Genomic DNA, 23,413 nt, shown 5'->3' on the forward strand with positions numbered 1-23,413 from the left:
GAGCCCGAGATTCATTGGGCCGTACGAAATCTCCGAACGAGTTCGTCCGGTTGCGTATAGATTGATTTTGCCCCCTGATCTTGAAAAGATTCACGACGTCTTTCATGTTTCGATGCTTCGACGCTATCGATCTGATCCATCGCATATAATTAGCCCATCAGAGGTTGAAATTCAAGCCGATATGAGTTATGAAAAAGAACCGATGCGTGTCCTAGCTCGTGAAGTGAAAGAGTTGCAAAACAAAAGGGTTCCGTTAGTTAAGGTGTTATGGCTCAAACACGGGATCGAGGAACCTACTTGGGAAACCGAGAGCTCGATGAAAGAACGATACCCAAACCTATTTACCGGTAAGATTTTCGGGGACGAAAATTTCTTAAGTGGGGGAGAGTTGTGACAGCCCAAAATTGACCCTAGTCGGGAAGTGGTTTTGGGACCACCAAACCGAGTCATAAAAATAACTGATTTCCATATTCTATGCTTATTATGTGTGTACATGAGTATGTGGAAGTTTCATTCTCCAATTTTGCCAATTGCATGAGAAATTATTAAATAGGGATTGATATGAGACATGGTGAAAATATGATTGGCTAATTTAAAATGGTCTATTAATGCATGTTGTGAAAATGATGGGTTTGCATGTCAAATTACCCAAAATTTGAGCTAGTGGTTGGCCATGCTATGGGTGGAAACATGTTGGGAACATGTTGGCCTAGTGAGGTATGTAGGAAAAAAATAAAATAAGGGGCATGGGCATAAAATAATGAAAAGGAGTATGATGAATACAAAAAAAAATGTGTGTAGTTGTTTCCCCCCATTGCCGTGAGCTAAAGAAAAGAAAGGAGAAAATTTTTGTTCATCCTTTCTCATCTTCATTTAGCCGAAACTAGAAAGAAAAAAACGAAGAAAAAAATGCTCATCCTTTGGTTCATCCTTGGCCAAAAATTTTTAAGAGGAAGGAAGAAGAAAGGTTGAAGAGGTTCAGCCATGCATGTAGCTAGGCTAAGGTATGTTTGATGATGTTCCATGAGATGCATGCATGTTTTAGTTGTTAGCTTGAGTTCTACCTAGCCCATGGTCTAAATCTTGCTATGTGATGGAAATGACACTCGGCCATGGATGCATCATTCTTGGTTGATGTTTGATGTTGTGGTGATGAGGCATGAGGATGAGTTAAGATTCGGCCTAGGTGGAGTTTGTGTTAATGCCATTGCATGCTAAATATGAAGCTTGTTAATGATGCATGTGATGGTGGCTTGATGATTCTTGAACCTCCTTTTTAGCATTTTTGAGTGAGCACATATGTGCATTGGTTGCTAAATGGAGAAGAATCGGCTAGCAAGTTGTGTGCTAAGGCCGAATATAACTTTTGCATGTTAATGAGCAATGCATGTGTTAAATTGATGGAAAGGGAGAGGATACCTTACTAGTGTGTATATGTATGTATTAGCCAAGTTTTGAACTTGAAACAAAAGGGTGTTTAGTCAATACAAGTGACCATACTTGTAGAATGTATTAAGTGTTGAAATCGGCCCCAAAATAGACATGCATATTCGTCCAAGGGGGAAAAATTAGCTAAAACGTTGAGTTTGATTCATGATTCCGTACATATGTGACTTTAATGTCTAATGTATAAATATGGGCTAAGTGCCTTGTGTTCCTCTTTTCGATGCTCAAATGATTAAATCAATTTATTTGTTTAATTAAGCTCAAGAGCAAAGGGGAACTAAATCCGATAAAGGGAAGGAAAAAGTGGTCGAATAGCTATCGGAATCGTTCGACAACACCCGAGGTAAGTTCTTGAGTAAAGAGCTTAAATTATGATGTGATTAGATCATGTTTTGAGCAAATTAAAATCATGCTCTTTGTGTGGCTATTGAGCCGAATTTGCAAGAATGATAAATGTCTTGTGTTTGAGTTTTGCTAACGAAAATGAAATACGAATGGGCCATGATTTATTGTTAAATGTGCATGGTTATTTGAATGCTGTCCGGGCTAAGTCCCGAAGCGAAGGCTTGTGCTAAGTGACAATATCCGGACTAAGATCCGAAGGCATTTGTGCGAGATACTAATTCCGGGCTAAGCCCGAAGGCATTTGTGCGAGTTACTAAATCCGGGTTAAGCCCGAAGGCATTTGTGCGAGTTACTAAATCCGGGTTAAGTCCCGAAGGCATTTGTGCGAATTACTATAACCGGGCTATGTCCCGAAGGCATTTGAACGAGGAGCTATATCCGGTTAAATTCCGAAGGTACATGATTTGGGAATGAATGAACTTGCTGTAAAATTCCAGTTAATACTCTCGAAACATCCCAACATTGAGGTATGTTTCGTATGTGCTTGAATTTAGTTGAGCCCTTACAAATAAGTATTCGCTCAGTTGATAAACGAGCTACCGGCCTTTGGCTGAGTTGATCTTTTGTGTATGTACATAAGGGTTGATAATGTGAAGCAAGTACGATATCGTAAATTTGTGCATATGAAATTATCCGTTTAGCTATATGAATGCTATACTTTTGTTGTGCTGGAATTCCTTGCTCAAAACTTACTAAGCATAAATTGCTTACTCCGTTTCATTGCTCCTCTGTTTTATAGATTTGGTTCTCCAGCTATCGGACTCGGGATCTTGAGGTCAAAGTCGCCCACACTATCAAAGCCCCCTTTTGGTACAATTTTGGTTGAACTTCGAAATGGCATGTATAGGACTACCCGTTTGTTGTGGGTCGTGGACCCTTTAGACTTGTATAAATTTTGGATAGCCATGCGAAAATGGCTCATATGTGTTTGAGTATATTGTTATAATCATTTGGTGTGGAAATGCTTGACAAGGATTGGCCATGGGGATGGTTAATCACTTTCATAAATTGTGCTATTTATGCAAAAAGGGCTAGTTGAATCATGGAAACCATGAAATAGGTAAAGTCTACCTTAAAGGCAGATGCTGACAGCAGCAGTGATGTAGATTTGGAAAATCACTAAAAATAGTAGGAAGGGAATTAAATAGTGAATAAATTATGTAAACAAACCTTGATGAATCTACTTTCATAGGAAAGTAACGAAACAATCATACGGACAGTATGTTAAGAGATATTCGGGTTCTCGTGAGACAGGGCCAGAACGGTTTCTGGATTTCCTGTTCCGACTTTGGAAATTCATTATAAATTAACCAGAGATAATTAGGAGTCATACCATATATGGATAGATTTCTATCTGAGTCTAGTTTCTATAGAAACAAACGGCATCAGTATTGAAGCCCTGTACAGGGAGATATCTAAGTCGTAATGCGCAAAGGTCAGGGTAGTCGATCCCTGTAACATGGGAGACTTTGACTAATAAAATGTACTAATTGGCCCGACCAAAAATTCTAGAAAAAATATGTAGATGGGCATATGAGTCTAGTTTCAGGGAAAATTTACGGAACTGGATTCCGAGTTGTGAAACTCAAGATATGATTTTTAAAGCGACTAGTACGCAGATTGGCAGTGTCTGGGAAATTTTTTTTATAAGGGGCTTAAAGTCTGTTAACACCTCGTGTTCGACTCCGGTGTCGGTCTCGGGTTCGGGGTGTTACATTTGTTCTTAGAATATTTTTAGGATTAAGTTTAATTAGGATTTTTTTTATTTTTTCATAATAAAATAAGAGAGGAAAATCACTAATGTGAGCAAGTAACAAAGTATAAAGTGTGGCAATAGATATATACATGTCTCGGACTGGATTTAGAAAGAGTTTGGTACTTAAGCAGTCAAATTGACTCACCTCCTCTTTTCTAAAATCCTACCTAGTGTATAGTATCTATTCACTTTAAACAATGAGGAAATTGTTCATTTTAAGTTAGGGGGACCAAAAAATTGAATTATTTCCACTCAGAATAAATTTTTGTTTTAATTATGATTAGGATATTTTTTTTTGTTCAAAAATTTGAATTTTGTTAAGTATGCTCAATTTGAGTATGAATAAAGTTCTATTATTTCAACAAATTATTATGTTAGCTTAATAATGACATAAATGTATTTTTAATAAAGCATGCAAATTCGTACCATAAATTTTTTAGTTCTTTAGGAAAGTTAGGCATGCATGAAAATTTAAGTCTTTAGAATTGATTTAGTAGTTTCTTGAGGCGAAATCCTAGGGAACATGGAACGTTGGAAATGATTTAGGCAACTATTATTTGTACTGTTTGAGCCTTTCAACCTCTCCATGGTAAAATTTTATCCTTTGAAACACAACTTTGAGACTATATGGCCTAATTTTATTTCGACCCTTGCAATGATTAACCATTACTTTTCGCTTAATGATCTTAAAATTGTCCCAAACACTAGACTCAATAATATTCAAAATGTACTTCTAAAATAAGTTTGGGGGAGTGGAAAGAAAGTATCAATTGCTTGAGAATCGCAGTACACAAAGTAAGTGCTCGTGTTAGCTAAAAAAAAAAGAGGGCACATATATTTGAAAGAGATGTACAAAAGAGTATATGAAATTCAAGTTGGTGTATCAAAGGTAAAAATCTCGAAGGTTCAATTGACACTGAGTTTAGGGTTTTTAAACCAAAATTTATCCATCTTTCACCTACCCCTAGCCTAGCCACGTTACAACCTTGGTAAAGACCTATTGATTCAAAGTCCTAATGCTACCTACATTAGTGAAGAGAAATTGCTATGGTCAACATATGAAGACATAAGTTAAGCTTAATGATTGTAGCTCAGTCTTGAACAAAGGAATAAAAATCAAATTGGTAAGGGTTAACATGTCTTTGTTAGAAAAGCATTTAGTCTAAATTTTTCTATTATAATAAGTTGTTGAATTTAATTTGAACAATATGTATATTTAAGTAGCATAACTATCAGATTTCTTGTCTTTAAGCATAAGTATTTTAAATTCATAATTTTGGGAAAAATATTGTTCTGAAGGAATTTTTCTAGGATGTTTCCGAGAAATTCTTTTCAAAATTTGTGCATTACTCGGGACGAGCAATGAATTAGGTTTGGGGGTGTGGAAACACAAAAATTTATGTACTTTTTCATACACATTCTTACTTAAATTCATGCAAATCCAGTTAAATTCTTGTCAAAAAATAATTAAATTGTGTTAGAAATATGAACATGGTGAATTTAGTTAATTTTATACTCAATTTTGATTAATTTTGACTATTTTTGATAGATTCGTGCAAAGGGCGAAAATTGGCTCGGCTGACACTGCTGAAAGCACAAAACTGAGAAGTAATTTGAAGTATCGAGGCACATGAATTTCCAGCCTAAGATGGTCCAGAAATGTGTATTAATTCATAATTTAATTAATTTTAATTTATTCCCAATTTAATTTGAGTTAAATAAGTTATTTTTAATTAATTATGGAGAAAGGGTCCAGTTGAAACGCACTGGTCGAACCATATTGAATGAACCGAACCAGCCACTAATTGGGCAGCGTAGAACCGTCCATATGCTGACCCAAATCAGAATTTTATCTGATTAAATATGCTTGCAAAAAGGCCCTTGAAAGACTTCTAATTTGCATTCAAACCCCACCTTTAATTGTGGCTTTAAAGATTTGCCCCAGGCCATTTTTAGCAAAGTTGAAAGGCTCAACTCTTGCCAAGTAGATGGCCGACCATAGGGGGGTTCTTCGGCTGCTGGAATTTGCTACTTTTAGCAGCAACAATCAGCTATAAAGGCCACCCCCTGCTGATCATTCAAACCATCCCTCATTCCACAACATTCTCTCATTTTCTCTTCTCCTCTCTCACTTTTCTCTCACTTTTTCCGTCCCATTTCCCTTATTGTTTAAGTGCCGATTTCTTATCTTGGGAAAGAGGCTCTCATCAGCCATTTTGGAGCAGCAATTAGGTATTCATAAGCCACCTTGACAGCCAAGGGCAACGAAGAACGAAGAACGGAGCAACTAGTCCAGCCACGGAGAAACACCAGATTTGCTTCTTGTTCCTATCTCTTTAATTTTTGTTTTTGTTTTGACGAACATGTTTATGAATATTTATGCTACTGAAATAGTTATTTTAATCAGTTTAGCTTAAAATTAAGTTTGTGTTAGGTTGATTACATTCTGCCTACTTGAATTGTTAAAATGATGTTTATGCTATTATAGGCCTCAGTAAATTGTTTGGTTAAGTAAAATCATGCCTAAGTTATTTTTGCAATATAATTGTTAATTAACTAATGAATTAATTATTTAAACAGATTGAAATTATAATTAATTTACACAATACTTAATCAGTGCATGTTTATTCTTCTAAGGTAGCTGAAGGTTAAATTAGCAGTGTATCTAGCGATATTATTGCCTTGCATAACTTGCAAGATTATTGTGATTAAACTGTTCCAAGGTAGGGATGCCTTGTTACCTCACATAGTCTTTTATATGCTTATTAGATTTAATTAATCGTTTGAATTGACATAGGGATATACAAGAGATTAGTTCAATTTAATGAGTATGTATGTGCAATAACATGTTTGCTTATTAGAATTTGTTTAGTCGATTGAATTGACACAGGGATATGTCAATAGATGAATGGATTTTTGTATGTGAGTATGTTCAGAAGTTAGCCAATTACCGAGTTTTTGTGAATTTATTCGTAACAATGTAAACATGAGTTTAGTTATTATAAGTTAAAGGAATATAATTAATCTAACACAAGTATGTTACCTTGATTAAATCTTATTTGAAATCGTGTATTAGAACTCCTTTGTTTTATTTTAATTATTTACTTAGCTTTTAAATAGTTTTTGACCATCTTTTAAAACCAAATTATTTTTACCTCACCAAAGTGTTTTACAATTAATTTCATAAATAATTCTTTTTACAGTCCCTGTGGGTATGATAACTCGACATTACTTGTCACTTTATTACTTGTTGCGATTGTGCACACTTGCACATTTTTTCCATCGTTCCAACATGCAATGCAAGAATACTATAAATAAAGCTTAAAACAAACTAACTCAGTTATCTACAGCCGTCGATGTGGATGATGCATCGACAAGAGCCTTTGAATGTGAATTCAGACCAATATAAAAAGTCTCAATTTGTGTTTCTGGTTGAATGTCATGCTTGAGACAACATCGAAGAAGACTTATAATGTTCCTATGTGATGTGAAGATTTTCATCATCTAGCTGCTGGTAAGCAATAATATCATTTCAAAGACGAGCATTCATTGTCGGCAGGTTAAATTGCAAAACAAACTGCATGGCTAAAGCATTCCAAGAAGTAATTGATCCAACAAGTAGCCCAAGAAACCAAGTACGAGCTCTCCCTTATAAGGAATAGGGAAATAATTACATTTTTAAGGCATCATCAGGAATGTCTTGTTGGCTAAAGGAAGCACAGATCAATAAAAAAGATTTAAGATGTTCTCTTGCATCTTCCTGTGGCAGTCCATCATATTGGCCATTGGAGTTCAGCTTTTGAAACATCACGGGCTTGAGGTCAAAGTTCCCAGCTTGAATTGCTGGTCTAACAACTACTGATTGTAAATCATCCAGAACGAGTACTACATAATCTCATATGGTTTTATTGTAGATGTGAGCATTTTGTGGCAATAATAGGTTATGAACATTTTGCTGTTGTATCAGGGGTATGGATGCATTGTCCCCTCGTAAGTCCATATTTCTTTATTCTCGAAGTCTTTTCCGAACAGTTCTTTCAATTTCTAGATCAAAGTTGGCAATATAATCTGAATTGCTTCAGGTCATAAAACACCTCAGATGAAATTGAAAAATAGCAACAAAGAGAAAACAAGTTAGTGAATACTAAATATTATATATGGAAAACAAAGTAGAAAGACACAAAAGAACAAAAAATAAACATCAAACAAACGTGATCCCCGGTAACAGCGCTAAAAACTATATCGACTGTAAACATCACAGCAATACTGTGCAAACGTACACTTTCAATGCAAATATGAAAAATAGATGTGAGTCTGTCAGATATAGATCCTATAGGGATGGTTGTCTTTTTTCTATTAAAGTCGGTGCAATAACTAGATAGAAACGAGATAAATTGTGAGGATAATTGTCAAAGCAATAACTCGAAAACAATAAGATAAAGTATGCTATGGATAAACTGGGATCCCCAACATGAATCTTCAGTAGTATACTAAGTACTCACAAGGTATAAAAGATAGGTGATTGTCAACGCAATAAAATTTAATGTATATCTTACCAAATGCCACTCTTTTATTTAATCTTGGACTTCACCATGCACATTAACCTCACCTTCCGATGATGGCAATATGACACTATTAAGAACAAGTAGACTAAATTCCTTTAGTCCTTACTCAACTTCTGCTGAAATGCTTATTAGCTCAAACTGTTACTGCACCTTCCAGTGTTAGTTATTGCAATAACACTTCTGTGTTTAGAACATTCTAACCCCCATGATTAAATAATAAAAATAATATTTAATAAGAGAACATTTAGCAAAGCATTCATTATACATCCATACAATAGAAAACATAGAGTAATCACCAGTGTTTTCAAAGAAATGAGAAAGAATCGAATGGATGGAAACACGAAAATATACACATTTTTCATGCCCTTTATAACTCAAATTCATGCAGTTTCGGTAAAATTCTTGTCAAAAAATATATAATAATTATAAAATGATTAAATTGAACTAAAATTATGAACATGTTTAATTTTAATTAATTTTATATCAAATTTTGATTAATTTTAATTATTTTCGACAAATTTACACAAAGGGCAAAAAAATGGCTCGGCAGACACTACTGGAAGCGCAAAACCAAGAAGCAATTTTGAAGCATCAAGGAGAATTAATTTTTCAGCCTAAGATGGTCCAAATTATGTGTATTAATTCATAATATAATTAATTTTAATTTTAATCTAATTTAGTTTGGGTTAAATAAATTATTATTAATTAATTATGAAAAGGGGCCTAGTTGAGCTAAACCGAGAACACTGATCCAACCGAGCACTAGGCAGCCCAAAACCATCCCACATGCTAACCCAATCAGCTTGTTTGGCTGATTATTTGGCTTGCATAATGGCCCTTGAAGACTCCTTCAATTTGCATTCAAACTCCTCCATTATTCATGCCTTTCAAGATTTGCTCCTACCTAAAAAAAAACATGTTTGAAATCTTCAAACATGCCACATGTGTGGCCGGCCATGGGGGGAGTCTTTGGCTGATGATTTTGGATATTTTTAGCAGCCTTCTCAACCTAGAAATACTCCCTTGGCTACTCACTTCAAACACATCTGAAACCCTCATTTCTTCACTTGTCTCTCACTTTTCTCTCTTCATTCCCTTCCATTGTTCTTTATTTTCTTCCCCTAATCCTTTGTCGATTTCACCTCTTGAAAAAGAGTCCTTAAACCACCATTTGGAGCAGCATTCAAGTGTTTGTGGAAGCCTCAGTTTAACAAAAACAAGCGGAGAATGAGGAGTGGAGCAAACTAGTCAAGCCTCAGAGAAACACCAGATTTAATTCTTGTTCCTTATCCTTTTAATTTTATTACTGTTTTTATGAACATGTCTATTAATATTTGTGATGTTAATATGTTTAATTTAATTAATATGACTTAAATTTAATTAGTGTTAGGTTGATTGCATTTCGTCTACTTGAGTTATTAAACTTGTGTTTGTGTTGTTATGTAAGATGTTTAATTAAGTAAAATAATGACTAAGTTATTCTTGCATTACAATTGTAAGGTGACTAATGAATTAATTATTGAGATGGATTTAAATTGTAATTAATTGACACAATATTTAATCAGTGCATGTTTAATCATATAAGGTAGCTGAGGGTAAATTAGAAACGGTATATAATGTTACATTAGCCTTGCATAAATTGCAAGATTATTGTGATTAAACTATTTTAAGGTAGAAATACATTGTTACCTCACGTAATCTTTTATGTGCTTATGAGATTGAATTAATTGTTTGAATTGGCATAGAGATATGTACAAGAGATTATTTTAATTTCATAGGTATGTATGTGCATTAACACATTTGCTTATTAAAATTTGTTTAATCTGTAATAGCCCGATCTAGACCCTATTCAGAAAAGTGGTTTCAGGACTACGAATCTGAGATAGAAAAATATTTTAAAATTATTTTCTGTGTTTATTATGTATGAATTTATGTCTATGAAATTTTTGTGTTTTAATTTTGCTGTTTGAGTGTCGATTTAATAAAAAGGGCTTAATCTCGTAAAATGAAAATTTGATGGTCAATTGTAAAAGGGCTGAATTTATGTTGTCTTTATTGCATGTGGTATTTAAGTTTCAATTAAACCATAATTATATATGATGGACGGTTGTGACCTTATATTATAATGGTTTTATATTTTAGTTTAAAGGTTAAATATGTAATATGTATATAATAAAACATAAAATTAAAATAACCATGCATATTATCTTGTTTTTTGCCGAAACTTGAGAAAGAAAGAAAGAAAATAAAGCTTAGGGTATTCGACCATTGTTGAGCTTGATTAAGGTATGTATCTAGCTCGATTTTTGATAATTTTTACATTTTTTAGATCGTTTTAGGGTAATGTACAAAGCCCATGCTTGAATTTCTGATTTTGATGAATACTTTGAGTTATGCCATTGATGAATAATTGACCTTTGTGATGTTAGTTGATGAACTATGAAAGATATGTTTTGGATTAGTATGCTTTGAATTGGAATTCTTGATGATTTTGAGTAACTAGGACTAAATTGCAAAAATAATAAATTAAGGGACTAAAATATGGAATAAATGAAATGTATTGTAACACCCTACACCCGAGCCCTACACTGGGATGGGATACGAGGCATTATCATACTTAATTACATGCATACAATTATATCGATGTCATTGAGACTCGGTCAATTTTAAAACTTTTTTCAAACTTTGTTTAAAACTTCTTATCTTGGGCCTACAAGGCCCGAAACACCTCTTGAAAGCTGCTCGGGACCAACCCTGGTCTTTTAACCAATACTAGGAAAATAACCTTCGAAACAGGGCACACGTCCGTGTGGACGGGCAACATGCCCGTGTGGAACTGGAACATGGTCATGCTGATGGCCCGTGTGACTCGTACGGCCTAAGCACCTAGGGGCATTCCCGTGTTGTAACACCCAATCTCTCAAATCCTAAAAACTGTGTTAAAATTATTGTTGTGTGTAAGTGACGTAGGTGTATGTTTGCCTTAGTGGCTTAATGCTCTGGGAGTGTCTGGGAAGTCTTAGGTTTAAGCCTTGACCTCAGCAAATTTTTGCTTCTAATTGAATAAAGCCTTGCTTGCTGTTAGTAGACTTTTAAATTAAAATGAGTAAAACATGGAAATGTAACGCCTGCTAGCTTAGTAAGTGGCATGTGGTATGTGCCTAGGGGTCTTGAGTTCGAGCTACCCTATGCGTAAAAAAGTTATATTTTGGTGCTCTCGTAAGGTAGGTAGTTGGGATTGACCGAAACTCTGATGGTGGACTGGTTGAGTGGGGAGTGAATAGCCCATTTTGAGGAGGGAAAGGTGGGATGAGATTGAGAAGTTATCAGTTGAGAGATATGGGGAGGATTTCGTGGAGGAAAATTAGGAATGTTGAGAGAGAGGTTGTTGTGCCGAAATGGATGCTTCTTAACCTTGAAGGTTGAAGTGGGGTATCTAATCATTCGGTCATGCTTCTAGTGCTGAAAGTAAGAGCTTGTTGCTTCCATATTGTTCGATAACCTTTTCTTTTCCTTTCAATTTTTGTCAATTTCGGTATTTTTCCCTTGGCATACTTCTTTTGTGACTACCTCGATACTGCTTCTGCCCTATTCTCCACCCTCTCGTAAATAATCTTTTTGGCCAAATACCTCTGCCTTGGTGGTGAGCCAACTCTCTTCTTCTTCTCCCTTAATCCAATGTTGTACCCCCTTGGGGCGAGCACCTTTTTTCTTCGCCTTCTCTTTTCTTTTTCTCTATGCCTTTCTTTTCATGTTGGAATCTTGGCCGAATGCCCATCTTACTTTGTCATTCTACTTTGGTTTGGTAAGTGTGCTATAATCTGTTAAGTTGTGGGGGATTCTCTTATCTCATGCTTGTGCTTTTGTGTTGGCCGAACATTGCAAGGTAAGCCTCAACGGGTTTTTTTTCCTTTCGATTTGTCACCTTGTTGAGTCCACTTCTTGCATTATCTCTTCCTACCGATTACTTCTCTGTTTCCTTTCAGATTAATCTCTATTTTTGGTGCAGTGTGCGTTGCATCTTTAGTGCAATCTGCTCAGACGTGTCGGTAAGTGTGGTGCGATTATGATGGTATGATTATTACTTCAACTGTGGGTCTAATATGGAAAAATGATACCTTTTCTGAGGTAGTAGTCAAGTGGGTTGGCACTTTCCCTGGGAACCAAGGGTGCGATTTTTGGGGACTTTTGATAAGAAGACCATAATCGTTGGAACTCCATTAGATTCCTTTTTAATCATGAGTTACTAACTGAGTGATCGAATTATGAATCATTCTTCAGGTATAAGAGTGTTCGGGGCACAGATTAACTCCAAATCGCAATAGGTGTGTAATCACACTACTTCAATTGTCACATGACAAAAGCCGAAAAACTGGTACCATCGATGCCACACGGGCGTGCGCTCGCTCGTGTGGTCAACTAAATGCATAAGCGCGAGCATGTGATTGTAGAGGCCACTATGAGCGATCTTGTGGGTTTAGGTCGTTTTGGGCCACGTTGGGACGAAATGGGCCGTGAGGGCCCCACTAGCTCGTAGGCCCCACACAGGTAAACCATACAGATGTGTGGACTTTTGTGGACCAGGCTATGTAGATCACACAGCCAAGGTAACTATTGTGCTTAATGGGCCACACGGGCGTGTGGGCCCACATGGGCCGTATCATGGGCTTTGGCCTATTTCCACTGTTTGACTATTAAGGTCGCATGGGTCGCCTAAGACGATTGTGGGCCTACTGATGTGTCGGTAAGTACACATAGAGCCCTTATTGATAAAATGACTGTTATACCCTGAGTAGTAAAATAATTGATATACCCCTATGTTATATTCGACTGTATTCGAGCATGACATTTTGCATACACATATATATTATGACATGACATGTTGCATGGGGGTGCGTTTGATATATTTGGAGGAAGTGTATCGTATTGGTAGCTCTGCTGCATATACTGGTTAGTGCCGCAACCGGTACTATGTTCTAGAGTGTAGGGATGGGTGGGTCAATTTTATCCCCACATGGAGTGTAGGGTTGGATGGAGTGGAGTGTAGAGGATGGATGGGTAGGATCTCTGATTGCATCTTTGATACTGTACTGAATTGGGCTAAGGCCCACACTAATACTGTTACTGTAGTGGGCTAAGGCCCACACTTATTTGGCTACTGATAAAGGCCTATGCCCAGACTGTTTACATTACATAATTTACTGTTTGATAATTTGGGATTATACACTGAGTTTCTATAAACTTACTCTTCTGCTTATTTGCACAGGTAACCTTTAGGCAGGTCAGTGCTGTGAGGGACTTGAAGATTGCCACACCACAGTTTATGTTTTTTCGTTTTTGATTTCTAGTAAAGGTATTTTAATTTGGGTAAATTTTATGTAATAAGGCCATTTTAAATTTTTATTTTTATCTGGGAATTTATTTAATTTGACTTATATTTGTTAGCAATAGGGCTTGGTTTTTCAAAAGGTAAAAAATTTTCAACTACCATGCTATGTAACTGGTTTGAAAAGCTTCCGCACGAACAATGTTTTTAAAGTGTAACACCGATTTAGTATGACATATGCTTTGCTAAACAAAACTGCAAATTTAACAACATAAGTTTGCTACTCATAAGGATCACCAACAAGGTTTTAACACCAACGGACCTTTCCAATAGAACTACGCTTTTCAAAACTCACTCCAATTTGACATCACAGTTTCGACCATAATGTCTAGGCCAGATTTGGGGTGTTACATTTAGTGGTATCAGAGCCAGGTTTGCAAAACTCGACTGTAGATTTGGGTTTTTCCTATAAACGTAAATTTCAAAAAAAAATTATTTCAAATGATATTTTGGGATATGGTTTCTGAATGTGTGGTCTATCGAGTCTCCGGAGCCGATTCTATAAGTTCTTTAAACCTACTGTTCGATTTAATTGGAATACTGAGAATATCGTAGATAATAGATTGTACTGGAACCTTTATTGGGGTTACTTGAAACTGTAGTAAGACTACGATCTACGAAAACAAACAACTCTAAATTATTGATGCTATTTTTTATAAAACGTTCGTTAATAAACACTGGAACTGTAAAACTGATGCATAAAACTGTTAATACAGATAATACGTAAATTGATAATGACCATCAGAGGTACTCGAGGAAGGGGTACAAGAGGCCGCGGCAGAGGCCATAGAGGTGCTCAGGCTGGGTCCTCGGCATCGAGCCATATGCCTAACGTTGAGGCAAGAGAGGCATCGGATTCACCTGTGACTAAACTGGGTCACACGATCGGGTATCTAGGGATGACGCACTGTCCCAAGCTATGCTGCGATTTCTGGAAAGGGTTGCTGGGCCCAATACTTGTACTGTGGACCGTGGGTGGGTAACGGAATGACTCTGGTCTAATGGGGCTGATATCTTTAGGGGTACCGCTGGAGTTGCCCCTAATGTGGCTGAATATTGGATAGAGGCTAAGAGAGGATCATGGATGACCTCGACTGCACCACAGAGTAGAAACTAAAAGGTGCAGTGTCGTTGTTAAGAGATGAAGCCTCTCAGTGGTGGCTTACTGTGAAAAAGGGTACTTAGCCCGATCGTTTGACTGAGGAGTTTTTCAAAAATGCATTCCAAGGAAACTATGTGAGCACCAGTTATGTGGATACTCGCAGGGGGGAGTTTCTGAATCTGACCCAAGGGGATAAGTCCGTGGCTGAATATAAGGCAGAATTTTTGCGATTGAGCCGCTATGCGCGAGGCATGGTGGCCACTGAGTATGAGCCTTACGTGTGTTTTGAGGATGGCTTCAGAGATGATCTACGAGTTTTGATAGCTCCACAGAGGGAGCGAGATTTTCCTGTGCTAGTGTAAAAGACGAAGATCGTCAAGGATGTGAAACGCGTTGAGCGCTAGATTCGTGAGTCGGAAAAGGTTAGGAATAAGAGGGTTTGGGAGCCCTCAAGTTTAGTTTTGAGGCCTAAGAAGAAGACCAGAGTTGATGGCCCAGTCAGAGTTGGGCCCCCTGTTGCTACTTTTGGATTGCAGCCTTGTACTGTTTGTGAGAAATGCCATCAAGGCGAGTGCTGGGTTCGGATAGGGGCATGTTTGAGGTGCAGATCTATGGAGCACCGTAACAGGGATTGTCTACGGAGGCTCGATCAGATGCAAGCTATTGGTATGGATATTGTTCAGTCGTAGAGAGGTTTTCAGCAGCCACCGAGAGGCCTGGTCAGGCCAGAGGTGGAAATGGTACTGGCCATGGTCGTGGAGCAACGGGCAAAAGTGATGGACATATTGAGGCGAGGCAGATGTTATTACAGGTATGTTCTTTATTCATAATGTACCTTATACTGCATTTATTGATGTTGGATCTACGCACTCTTATATAGCATGCACTGTTTCTAAGACTTTGGGTATAATGGTTGAAAACACTACGAGTGAGGTTACTGTGTTGAGTCCATTAGGGCAGTCGATGAGAGTGAATAAATTGTTTAAGGATGTTCCTTTGGAGGTTCAAGAAATGATCTTTTTAGTGAACTTAATGGAACTTTCTTTTGGGGAATTTGACATAATATTGGGCATGGACCGGATGGTTAAGCATCAGGCCAATTTGGACTCTGCTGCAAAGCGGATGATACTGAGAACTAAAAATGGTGGTGAAGTAATTCTGGTTGGGGTGCGTCGAAATTATCTGTTAAATGTGATTTCTGCACTTAGGGTTGAGAAGTTGATGCGTAAGGGTTGTGAGGTGTATTTAGCCTACGTCAGTGCTTCGAGTTCTGAGGTTTCATCTATGAAAGATATAAGAATAGTTAAGGATTTTCTGGATGTCTTTCCCAATGAGTTACCGGGGTTACCTCCTAACCGTGAAGTTGATTTTGGGATAGAGCTCTTGCCTGGTACAGCTCCGGTGTCTATCGCCCCTTATAGAATGGCACCGAAAGAGCTTGAGGAGCTTAAAGCGCAGATTCAAAAGTTACTAGATCGAGGGTTTATTTGTCCTAGTGTGTCTCCGTGGGGAGCACTGGTTTTATTTGTGAAAAAGAAGGATGGAACTATGTATATGTGCATCGACTATCAACAACTGAACAAATTGACTGTTAAAAGTAAATACCCTTTACCGAGGATTGACGATCTTTTTGACCAGTTTTGAGGTGCTTCGGTCTTTTCTAATTTTGATTTCTGATCAGGGTACCATCAACAAAGTGTAAAACCCGAACCTGTAACCGTCGTCGGAAGGGTTACAAGGTGTTACCGAACAGTTCACAACTTAAAAGCCACCATAAGAACTCATTTAATAGAAATATAACCTTCTCTAACTCTTTTAAAAATAAAAGCATCTGTTCGAAAAACCACTTAATCAAATTTATCATTTTGGATCAATTACACGAGTTTAGTCGAATGCAATTAGTGCTCAATACTAAGATTCACTTCATCTATATTCAATCATTCTATACACATAATCGTTTCATAGATATATATATCAAAGTATCAAACATAATTCATCTTGCATAACTACACTACAAATAACAAATATGCATAATACATCGCAACTAGTTTTAACTATTGCATTAATGCACCAACTAAATCTAAAGTAACGAGATACACAACCAAAACCTATTCAATAACCATCTACCCGGCTAAATACATAAGAACATGTATGATTAGATTCTCGTTTTAGAAATAAGACATATATTAGACATCTAACTCCAAAATTATAACATCCATAAGAGTGATCAAAACCTGAAATCGCATTTAACTAAATAGACAAGCCATATTCGCATGGCTTTTTACAAGTACTGGAACAAAATATAACATTTCAAAATGTTATTTAGCCTATACATGCCATAAGTTTAGCTTAAAACATAAAATACCAAATCAGTCGATAATGTGACGAGATGCTGACGATTCCCGAGCTTTCAACTGATTTCAAGAATCTATAAAACAGAGAAACATAAAATTTAAAGTAAGCATTTCATATGCTTAGAAAGTCCTTCAGCTATGTTTTGTACTAAGTTTGAATAAATGATAGATATAAGAATCGAAATTGGTTTATTAGAAATTGTTATGTCCTTGCTGAATGTGATTTCCATTCATTTACCCAATTCGTTCTTGCATCTAGAATCTTAGCTCAAAGTCCAACTCTATAATCAATATAATACCGAATAAACAACTCACATAATTTAAATAGAACAAATGTCACAAGTCACATATCTCAAGACTCAACTTAATTATCCTCAAAGCTATACTATTAACGAATATTTCTTATAACACATAACTTCATTTCATAGATTTTGCATATACCTCAATTGGCCGAATATTTTTGTAATTCATAACCATTTTCCATCAATGCGAAAGATAGCTTAACAAATCACTCCCTTATGCATCTATAGTCAAATATTCAACTCCTAAATTTGTCAATACTTACGCTATGTCACCTTTTGCATACACATAAATAGCCAAATATTAAGAAGAAAGACTTTTGCATCACATATAGATTTTTACCTATACGAGCAAATATACGAATTCAAATAAACATCACATTTTTCATATCAGCATGACTAAATGATCCATATCCAAAGTAACGCCTTTTATAAACTACAATGTGACTGAACACATATAAAACCATAGGGTCGAATTTTTACTTACTTAAATTCCTCATCAAATTGAATTTAATTCACCGGCATCAACTTGCTAGGTATAAACCTGAATCTCACACCGGCACAAGGCCTACTAGACCAAAGTCTGATATATGTTCACCAACAATATGCTTGCTAGGCATAAGCCCGAATACATTCTATAGTAGTAACTTATTAGGCCATTAGCCTAATTTATTTTCACCGGCCATAGGCCTGCTAGGCACCAGCCTGTATAGCTCAAACATGTAATTCATACAAACACTTAGATATCACATTATATTACTCATTTGTTCATGCAAATTTTGATACTCTTACATACCCCAAAACATCAATGAACCACAACCAATATGTTTCCTTAATGTCTTAGACATTTAGCTAACATAATGAACATAGACAGAAAGTTCAAAGATTTAAGCCACAATCAACAACTTATAAAACTACCATTTGAACAAATTATCCTTTAATCTTCATTCGGCATTTGCTTATATGACATCATATTTTTCGATTCAACAATTAAATTTATTTCTACTTATAATCAAGTTCATTTTGTGACTTAAGAACTTACCTTGATAAATTCGTACGACCGTTTTGGCTACTCAGCTAGCCTCGCTTTTCCCCGATCCGAGTTAGGCCTCTTTTGATCTTGGGCTTAATTTAAAGATAAATTGAACTCATTTAATCAATTTATCCATTTAACTTACTAAACAAATAAAATCATATAATTGTGAAATTTTAACATTAACCCCTCTAAAACAAAACAATTCACAATTTAGGCTTAAATCACAAAAGCAATTAAAATCACAACCTAAAAGACGTTCATCCACCACACATACTTTAAATTTCTAACTTCCAAAACAAAATCTAACAATATCCCTTCATGGCCGAATGAACATATAGCTATCAATTCAAAAATTAACACTTTGGCTTTAAATGTAACTTAACAACCAACTCAAAATAACAAAATTTAACGAAAACTAAGTTGAAAACTCACCTTATTTTGCTTGGGAAATGACCGAATATATGAAGCTTGTTTCGTTCTTTTTTTTTATTTTCTTTGTTAATCACGGCTTGAAGATGAACATGCAAAGTGGCTTTCTATTTTATTTTAATATAAATTCATTTATTTAACCATTAACTAATATGTCATATAAATATTAATTAATTTAATTGCTTTCAATAGATAATGACGTCCCACATTAAACTAAATGGCACAATTGCAACTTAACCACTCCCTAGAATTTAACATTCATAATTTGACCATTACACAATCAACCACAAAGTATTCGCTTTACGCGATTAAGTCCTATTTATCAGATCGGATAATCAAACGATGAAATTTTAAAATGAAATTTTCACACAACTAATTCAAGCATTCAGAATAAGAAAAATAATATTTAATTATTTTTCTTACTCAGATTCGTGGTCCCGAAACCACCATTCCGGTTAGGGTCAAAATCAGGCTGTTACACTAAGGGTCAAGGAAACTAATGTTTACAAGACAGCTTTTAGGACTCGTTATGGTCACTACGAGTTTCTATTAATGTCGTTTGGACTAATGAATGCACCAGTAGCTTTTATGCATCTGATGAACTGAGTGTTCTAGCCCTATCTGGATCGGTTCGTAGTAGTGTTTATAGATGACATTTTGAGGACTGAGGAGGAACATGATGCACATCTTTGAGTTGTTCTGTATATTTTGAGGGAGAAACAATTATACGCTAAATTCAGCAAGTGTGAATTCTGGTTACGTGAGGTAACTTTTCTGGGTCATGTGGTGTCCGCTGAGGGGATTAGGGTTGATCCTCGAAAAATTGAAGTTGTTCTAGACTAGAAGCAGCCTAAGTCGGTATCTGAGATTCGAAGTTTTCTAGGTCTTGCAGGCTATTATAGACGGTTTGTTGATGCACTTTTGACTAAGTTACTACGTAAAGGGGTACCATTTAACTGGACTAATAAGTAGTAGGAAAGTTTTGAGAGACTTAAGAAAGTTCTGACTGAGGCTCCCGTCTTAGTACAGCCAAAGTCTAAAAAGGAATTCACTGTCTATAACGATGCATCACATGTTAGTTTAGGATGTGTGTTGATGCAAGGGGGTAAGGTAGTGGCTTATTGGTCTCGTTAGCTTAAAGACGCATGAGGCGAACTATCCAATGCATGACTTGGAGTTAGCCGCAGTGGTGTTCGCACTAAAAATTTGGAGGCATTACTTATACGGTGAGAAGTGTATCATTTACACGGATCACAAAAGTCTCAAGTATCTCCTCACTCAGAAGGAGATAAACCTTAGGCAGCACGGATGAATTGAACTACTTAAGGATTATGACTGTTCGATTGAATACCATCCAGGTAGGGCTAATGTGGTGGTCGATGCACTGAGCCATAGGGTTGTGACTGATCTGAGGTCGATGTTCGCTTTTGATGATGGTAGTCTGCTGGCTGAACTTTAGGTTAAAACGACGTGGACTGAGTAGATTAAGGGTAAACAGTTGGATGATGAGTCACTGGGTCCTCGTTTCCGACAAACAAAGAGTGGGGGAACTTCAGAGTTTGGACTGAATGACGAAGGGGTATTATGTTTTAGTGGAAGAATTTGTGTACCTAAGGATACTGAGTTAAGGCAGTCTATACTGCGAGAGGCACATAGTAGCCCCTATGCTATGCACCAAGGTGAAAATAAATTGTACAGAGATCTTCGTGAAGTATATTGGTGGCCAGGGCTTAAGCATGATGTGACTGACTTTATGGGAAAATGTCTGACTTGCCAGTAGGTTAAGGCTAAACACAAGCTACCTTCAGGGTTGTTTCAGCCAGTTAAGATTCCAATGTGGAAGTGGAAGAGGGTAACCATGGACTTTGTTAGTGGGTTACCCCTAATGCCTTCTATAAAGGATGCAGTATGGTTCATCATGGATCGATTGACCAAGTCTGCTCATTTCATACCAGTTCATATTGATTACTCGCTATAGAAACTGGCTAAGCTATATGTGTCTGAGATAGTGTGACTACATGGAGTACCAGCCTCTATAATATCAGACAAAGATCCTCACTTCATGCTCTATTTTTGAACAAGCTACATGAAGCACTGGGTACAAGATTAGACTTTAGTACTGCGTTCCATCCTCAGACAGATGGTCAGTCAGAAAGGGTAATTCAGATACTGAAAGATATGTTAAGAAGTTGTGTAATAGATTTTCGAGGACTATTTGCCACTAGCAGAGTTTGCATAAACAATACCTACCAGTCCAACGTACAGATGGCACCTTACGAAGCATTATATGGTCGTAGGTGTTGTACTCTCTCTTGTTGGACTGAGTTAGGCAAGCGGCGTGTTCTGGGTCCTGAATTGATTTCTGATACAGAGAAAAAAGTCAAACTAATTCGAGATAGACTGAAGGCAGCTTCTGAGACACAAAAGACTTATGTGGATTTGAAACGTAAAGAGATTGAATACTCTCTGGGGGACATAGTTTTTCTCAAGGTCTCGCTATGGAAGAAGGTACTGAGGTTTGTTCGGAAGGGCAAGTTAAGTCCTAGATTCATTGGATCATACCGTATATAGATGTGTGTGAGACCAGTTGCCTATCAACTCGAGTTACCTCCGAAATTGGACCGGATTCATGACGCATTTCACGCCTCCATCCTGAGGCGATATCACTCTGATCCTGTACATGTTGTCTTGACTGTAGAGATTGAGGTTAGGCCAGATCTGACCTTTGAAGAGGAGCCAGTTCAAATTTTAGATCGTGATGTAAAGGTTCTGAGGAGGAAGTCTATTCTACTGGTTAAAGTTTTATGTCGTAATTACAGTTCTAAGGAAGCCACGTGGGAACCCGAGGAGACGATGCGGTAGCAATACCTTTTTCTATTTTGATTAGGCAAATTTCGAGGCCAAAATTTTCTTTTAGGAGGGTAGAATTATAACGCCCCAATCTCTCAAATCCCGAAAACTGTGTTAAAATTATTATTGTGTGTAAGTGACATGGGTGTATGTTTGCCTTAGTGGTTTAGTGCTCTGGGAGTGTCTGGGAAGTCTTTGATTTAAGCCTTGACCTTAGCAAATTTTTGCTTCTAATTGAATAAATCCTTGGTTACTGTTAGTAGACTTTTAAATTAAAATGAGTAAAACATGGCAATGTAACGCCTGCTAGCTTAGTGGTAAGTGGCGTATGGTGTGTGTATAGGGGTCTTGAGTTCGAGCTACCCTATACGCAAAAGGGTTATATTTTGCTGCTCTCGCAAGGTAGGTAGTTGGGGTAGACCAAAATTCTAATGGTGGAATGGTTGAGTGGGGAGTGAATAGCGGATTTTGAGGAGGGAAATGTGGGATGAGATTGAAAAGTTATTAGTTGAGAGATATGGGGAGGATTTCGTGGAGGAAAATTAGGAATGTGGAGAGAGAGGGGTTGTTGTGCCGAAATAGGATGCTTCTCAACCTTGAAGGTTAAAGTGGGGTATCTAGTCATTCGGTCATTCTCCTAGTGTAAAAAGTGAGAGCTTGTTGCTTTCATATTGTTCAATAACCTTTTCTTTTCCTTTTGATTTTTGTCAATTTCGGTATTTTTCCCTTGGCATACTTCATTTGTGACTACCTCAATACTGCTTCTTCCCTATTCTCACCCTCTCGTAAATATTCTTCTTGCCCGAATACCTTTGCCTTGGTGGTGAGCTGACTCTTTTCTTCTTCTCCCTTAATCGAACGTTGTACCCTCTTGGGGCGAGCATCTTTTTTCTTCGCCTTCTCTTTTCTTTTTCTCAATGCCTTTTTTTTCATGTTGGAATCTTGGCAAAATGCCCACCTTACTTTGTCATTCTACTTTGGTTTGGTAGGGGTGCTGTGATCTGTTAAGTTTGGTGGGTGTCTCTTATCTCATGCTTGTGCTTTTATGTTGGCCGAACATTTCAAGGTAAGCCTCAACGGGTTTTCTTTCCTTTCGATTCGTCACCTTGTTGAGTCTACTTCTTGCATTATCTCTTCTTGCCGATTACTTCTCTGTTTCCTTTTAGATTAATCTCTATTTCTGGTGTGGTGTGCTTTGCATTTTCAGTGCAATCTACTCAGACGTACCGGTAAGTGTGGTGCGATTATGATGGTATTATTATTACTTCAAGTGCGGGTCTAATATGGAAAAGCGATACCTTTTGTGTAGATAGTGGTCAAGTGGGTCGACACTTTCCTAGGAACCAAAGGTACGATTTTTGGGGACTTTTGGTAAGAAGACCATAATCGTTGGAACTCCATTAGTTTCATTTTCAATCATGAGTTACTAACTGAGTGATTGAATTATGAATCATTCTTCAGGTATAAGAGTGTTTGGGGCACAAATTAGCTTCGAATCGCAACAGGTGTTTAATTACACTACTTCAATTGTGACACAGCAAAAAGCTGAAAAACCGATACCATCGATGCCACACGGTCGTGCGCTTGCTCGTGTAGTGAACTAAATGTATAAGAGCGAGCATGTGATTGTAGAGCCACCATGAGCGATCTCGTGGGTTTAGGCCATTTTGGGCCACGTTGGGCCGAAATGTGCAGTAAGCGCCCCATAGGCTCGTGGGCCCGACATAGGTAAACCACACGGATGTGTGGAGTTTTGTGGACCAAGCTGTGTAGATCACACGGCCA

General features: G+C 37.1%; 1 protein-coding gene across 1 annotated transcript; it reads left to right on the top strand.

Annotated features, from left to right (window-relative positions):
• The first annotated feature begins 21,043 nt into the window (after positions 1–21,043).
• On the top strand, positions 21,044–21,640 carry LOC107963157 (uncharacterized). The gene is made up of 2 exons (XM_016899735.1): positions 21,044–21,268; positions 21,350–21,640. Exons 1-2 carry the CDS (start codon positions 21,044–21,046, stop codon positions 21,638–21,640), a joined length of 516 nt encoding a protein of 171 aa, XP_016755224.1.
• The last annotated feature ends 1,773 nt before the right edge of the window (positions 21,641–23,413 follow it).

This window comes from Gossypium hirsutum, chromosome A06 (genome assembly GCF_007990345.1).
Source record: "Gossypium hirsutum isolate 1008001.06 chromosome A06, Gossypium_hirsutum_v2.1, whole genome shotgun sequence".
NCBI classification, from domain to species: Eukaryota; Viridiplantae; Streptophyta; class Magnoliopsida; order Malvales; family Malvaceae; genus Gossypium; species Gossypium hirsutum.

Coding starts and splice junctions, on each gene's coding strand:
- LOC107963157 (XM_016899735.1), top strand. CDS start 21,044: ATGGCACCTTACGAAGCATTATATGGTCGTAGGTGTTGTACTCTCTCT. Junction 21,269..21,349: donor GGGACATAGTTTTTCTCAAG/GTCTCGCTATGG, acceptor TACCGTATATAG/ATGTGTGTGAGACCAGTTGC.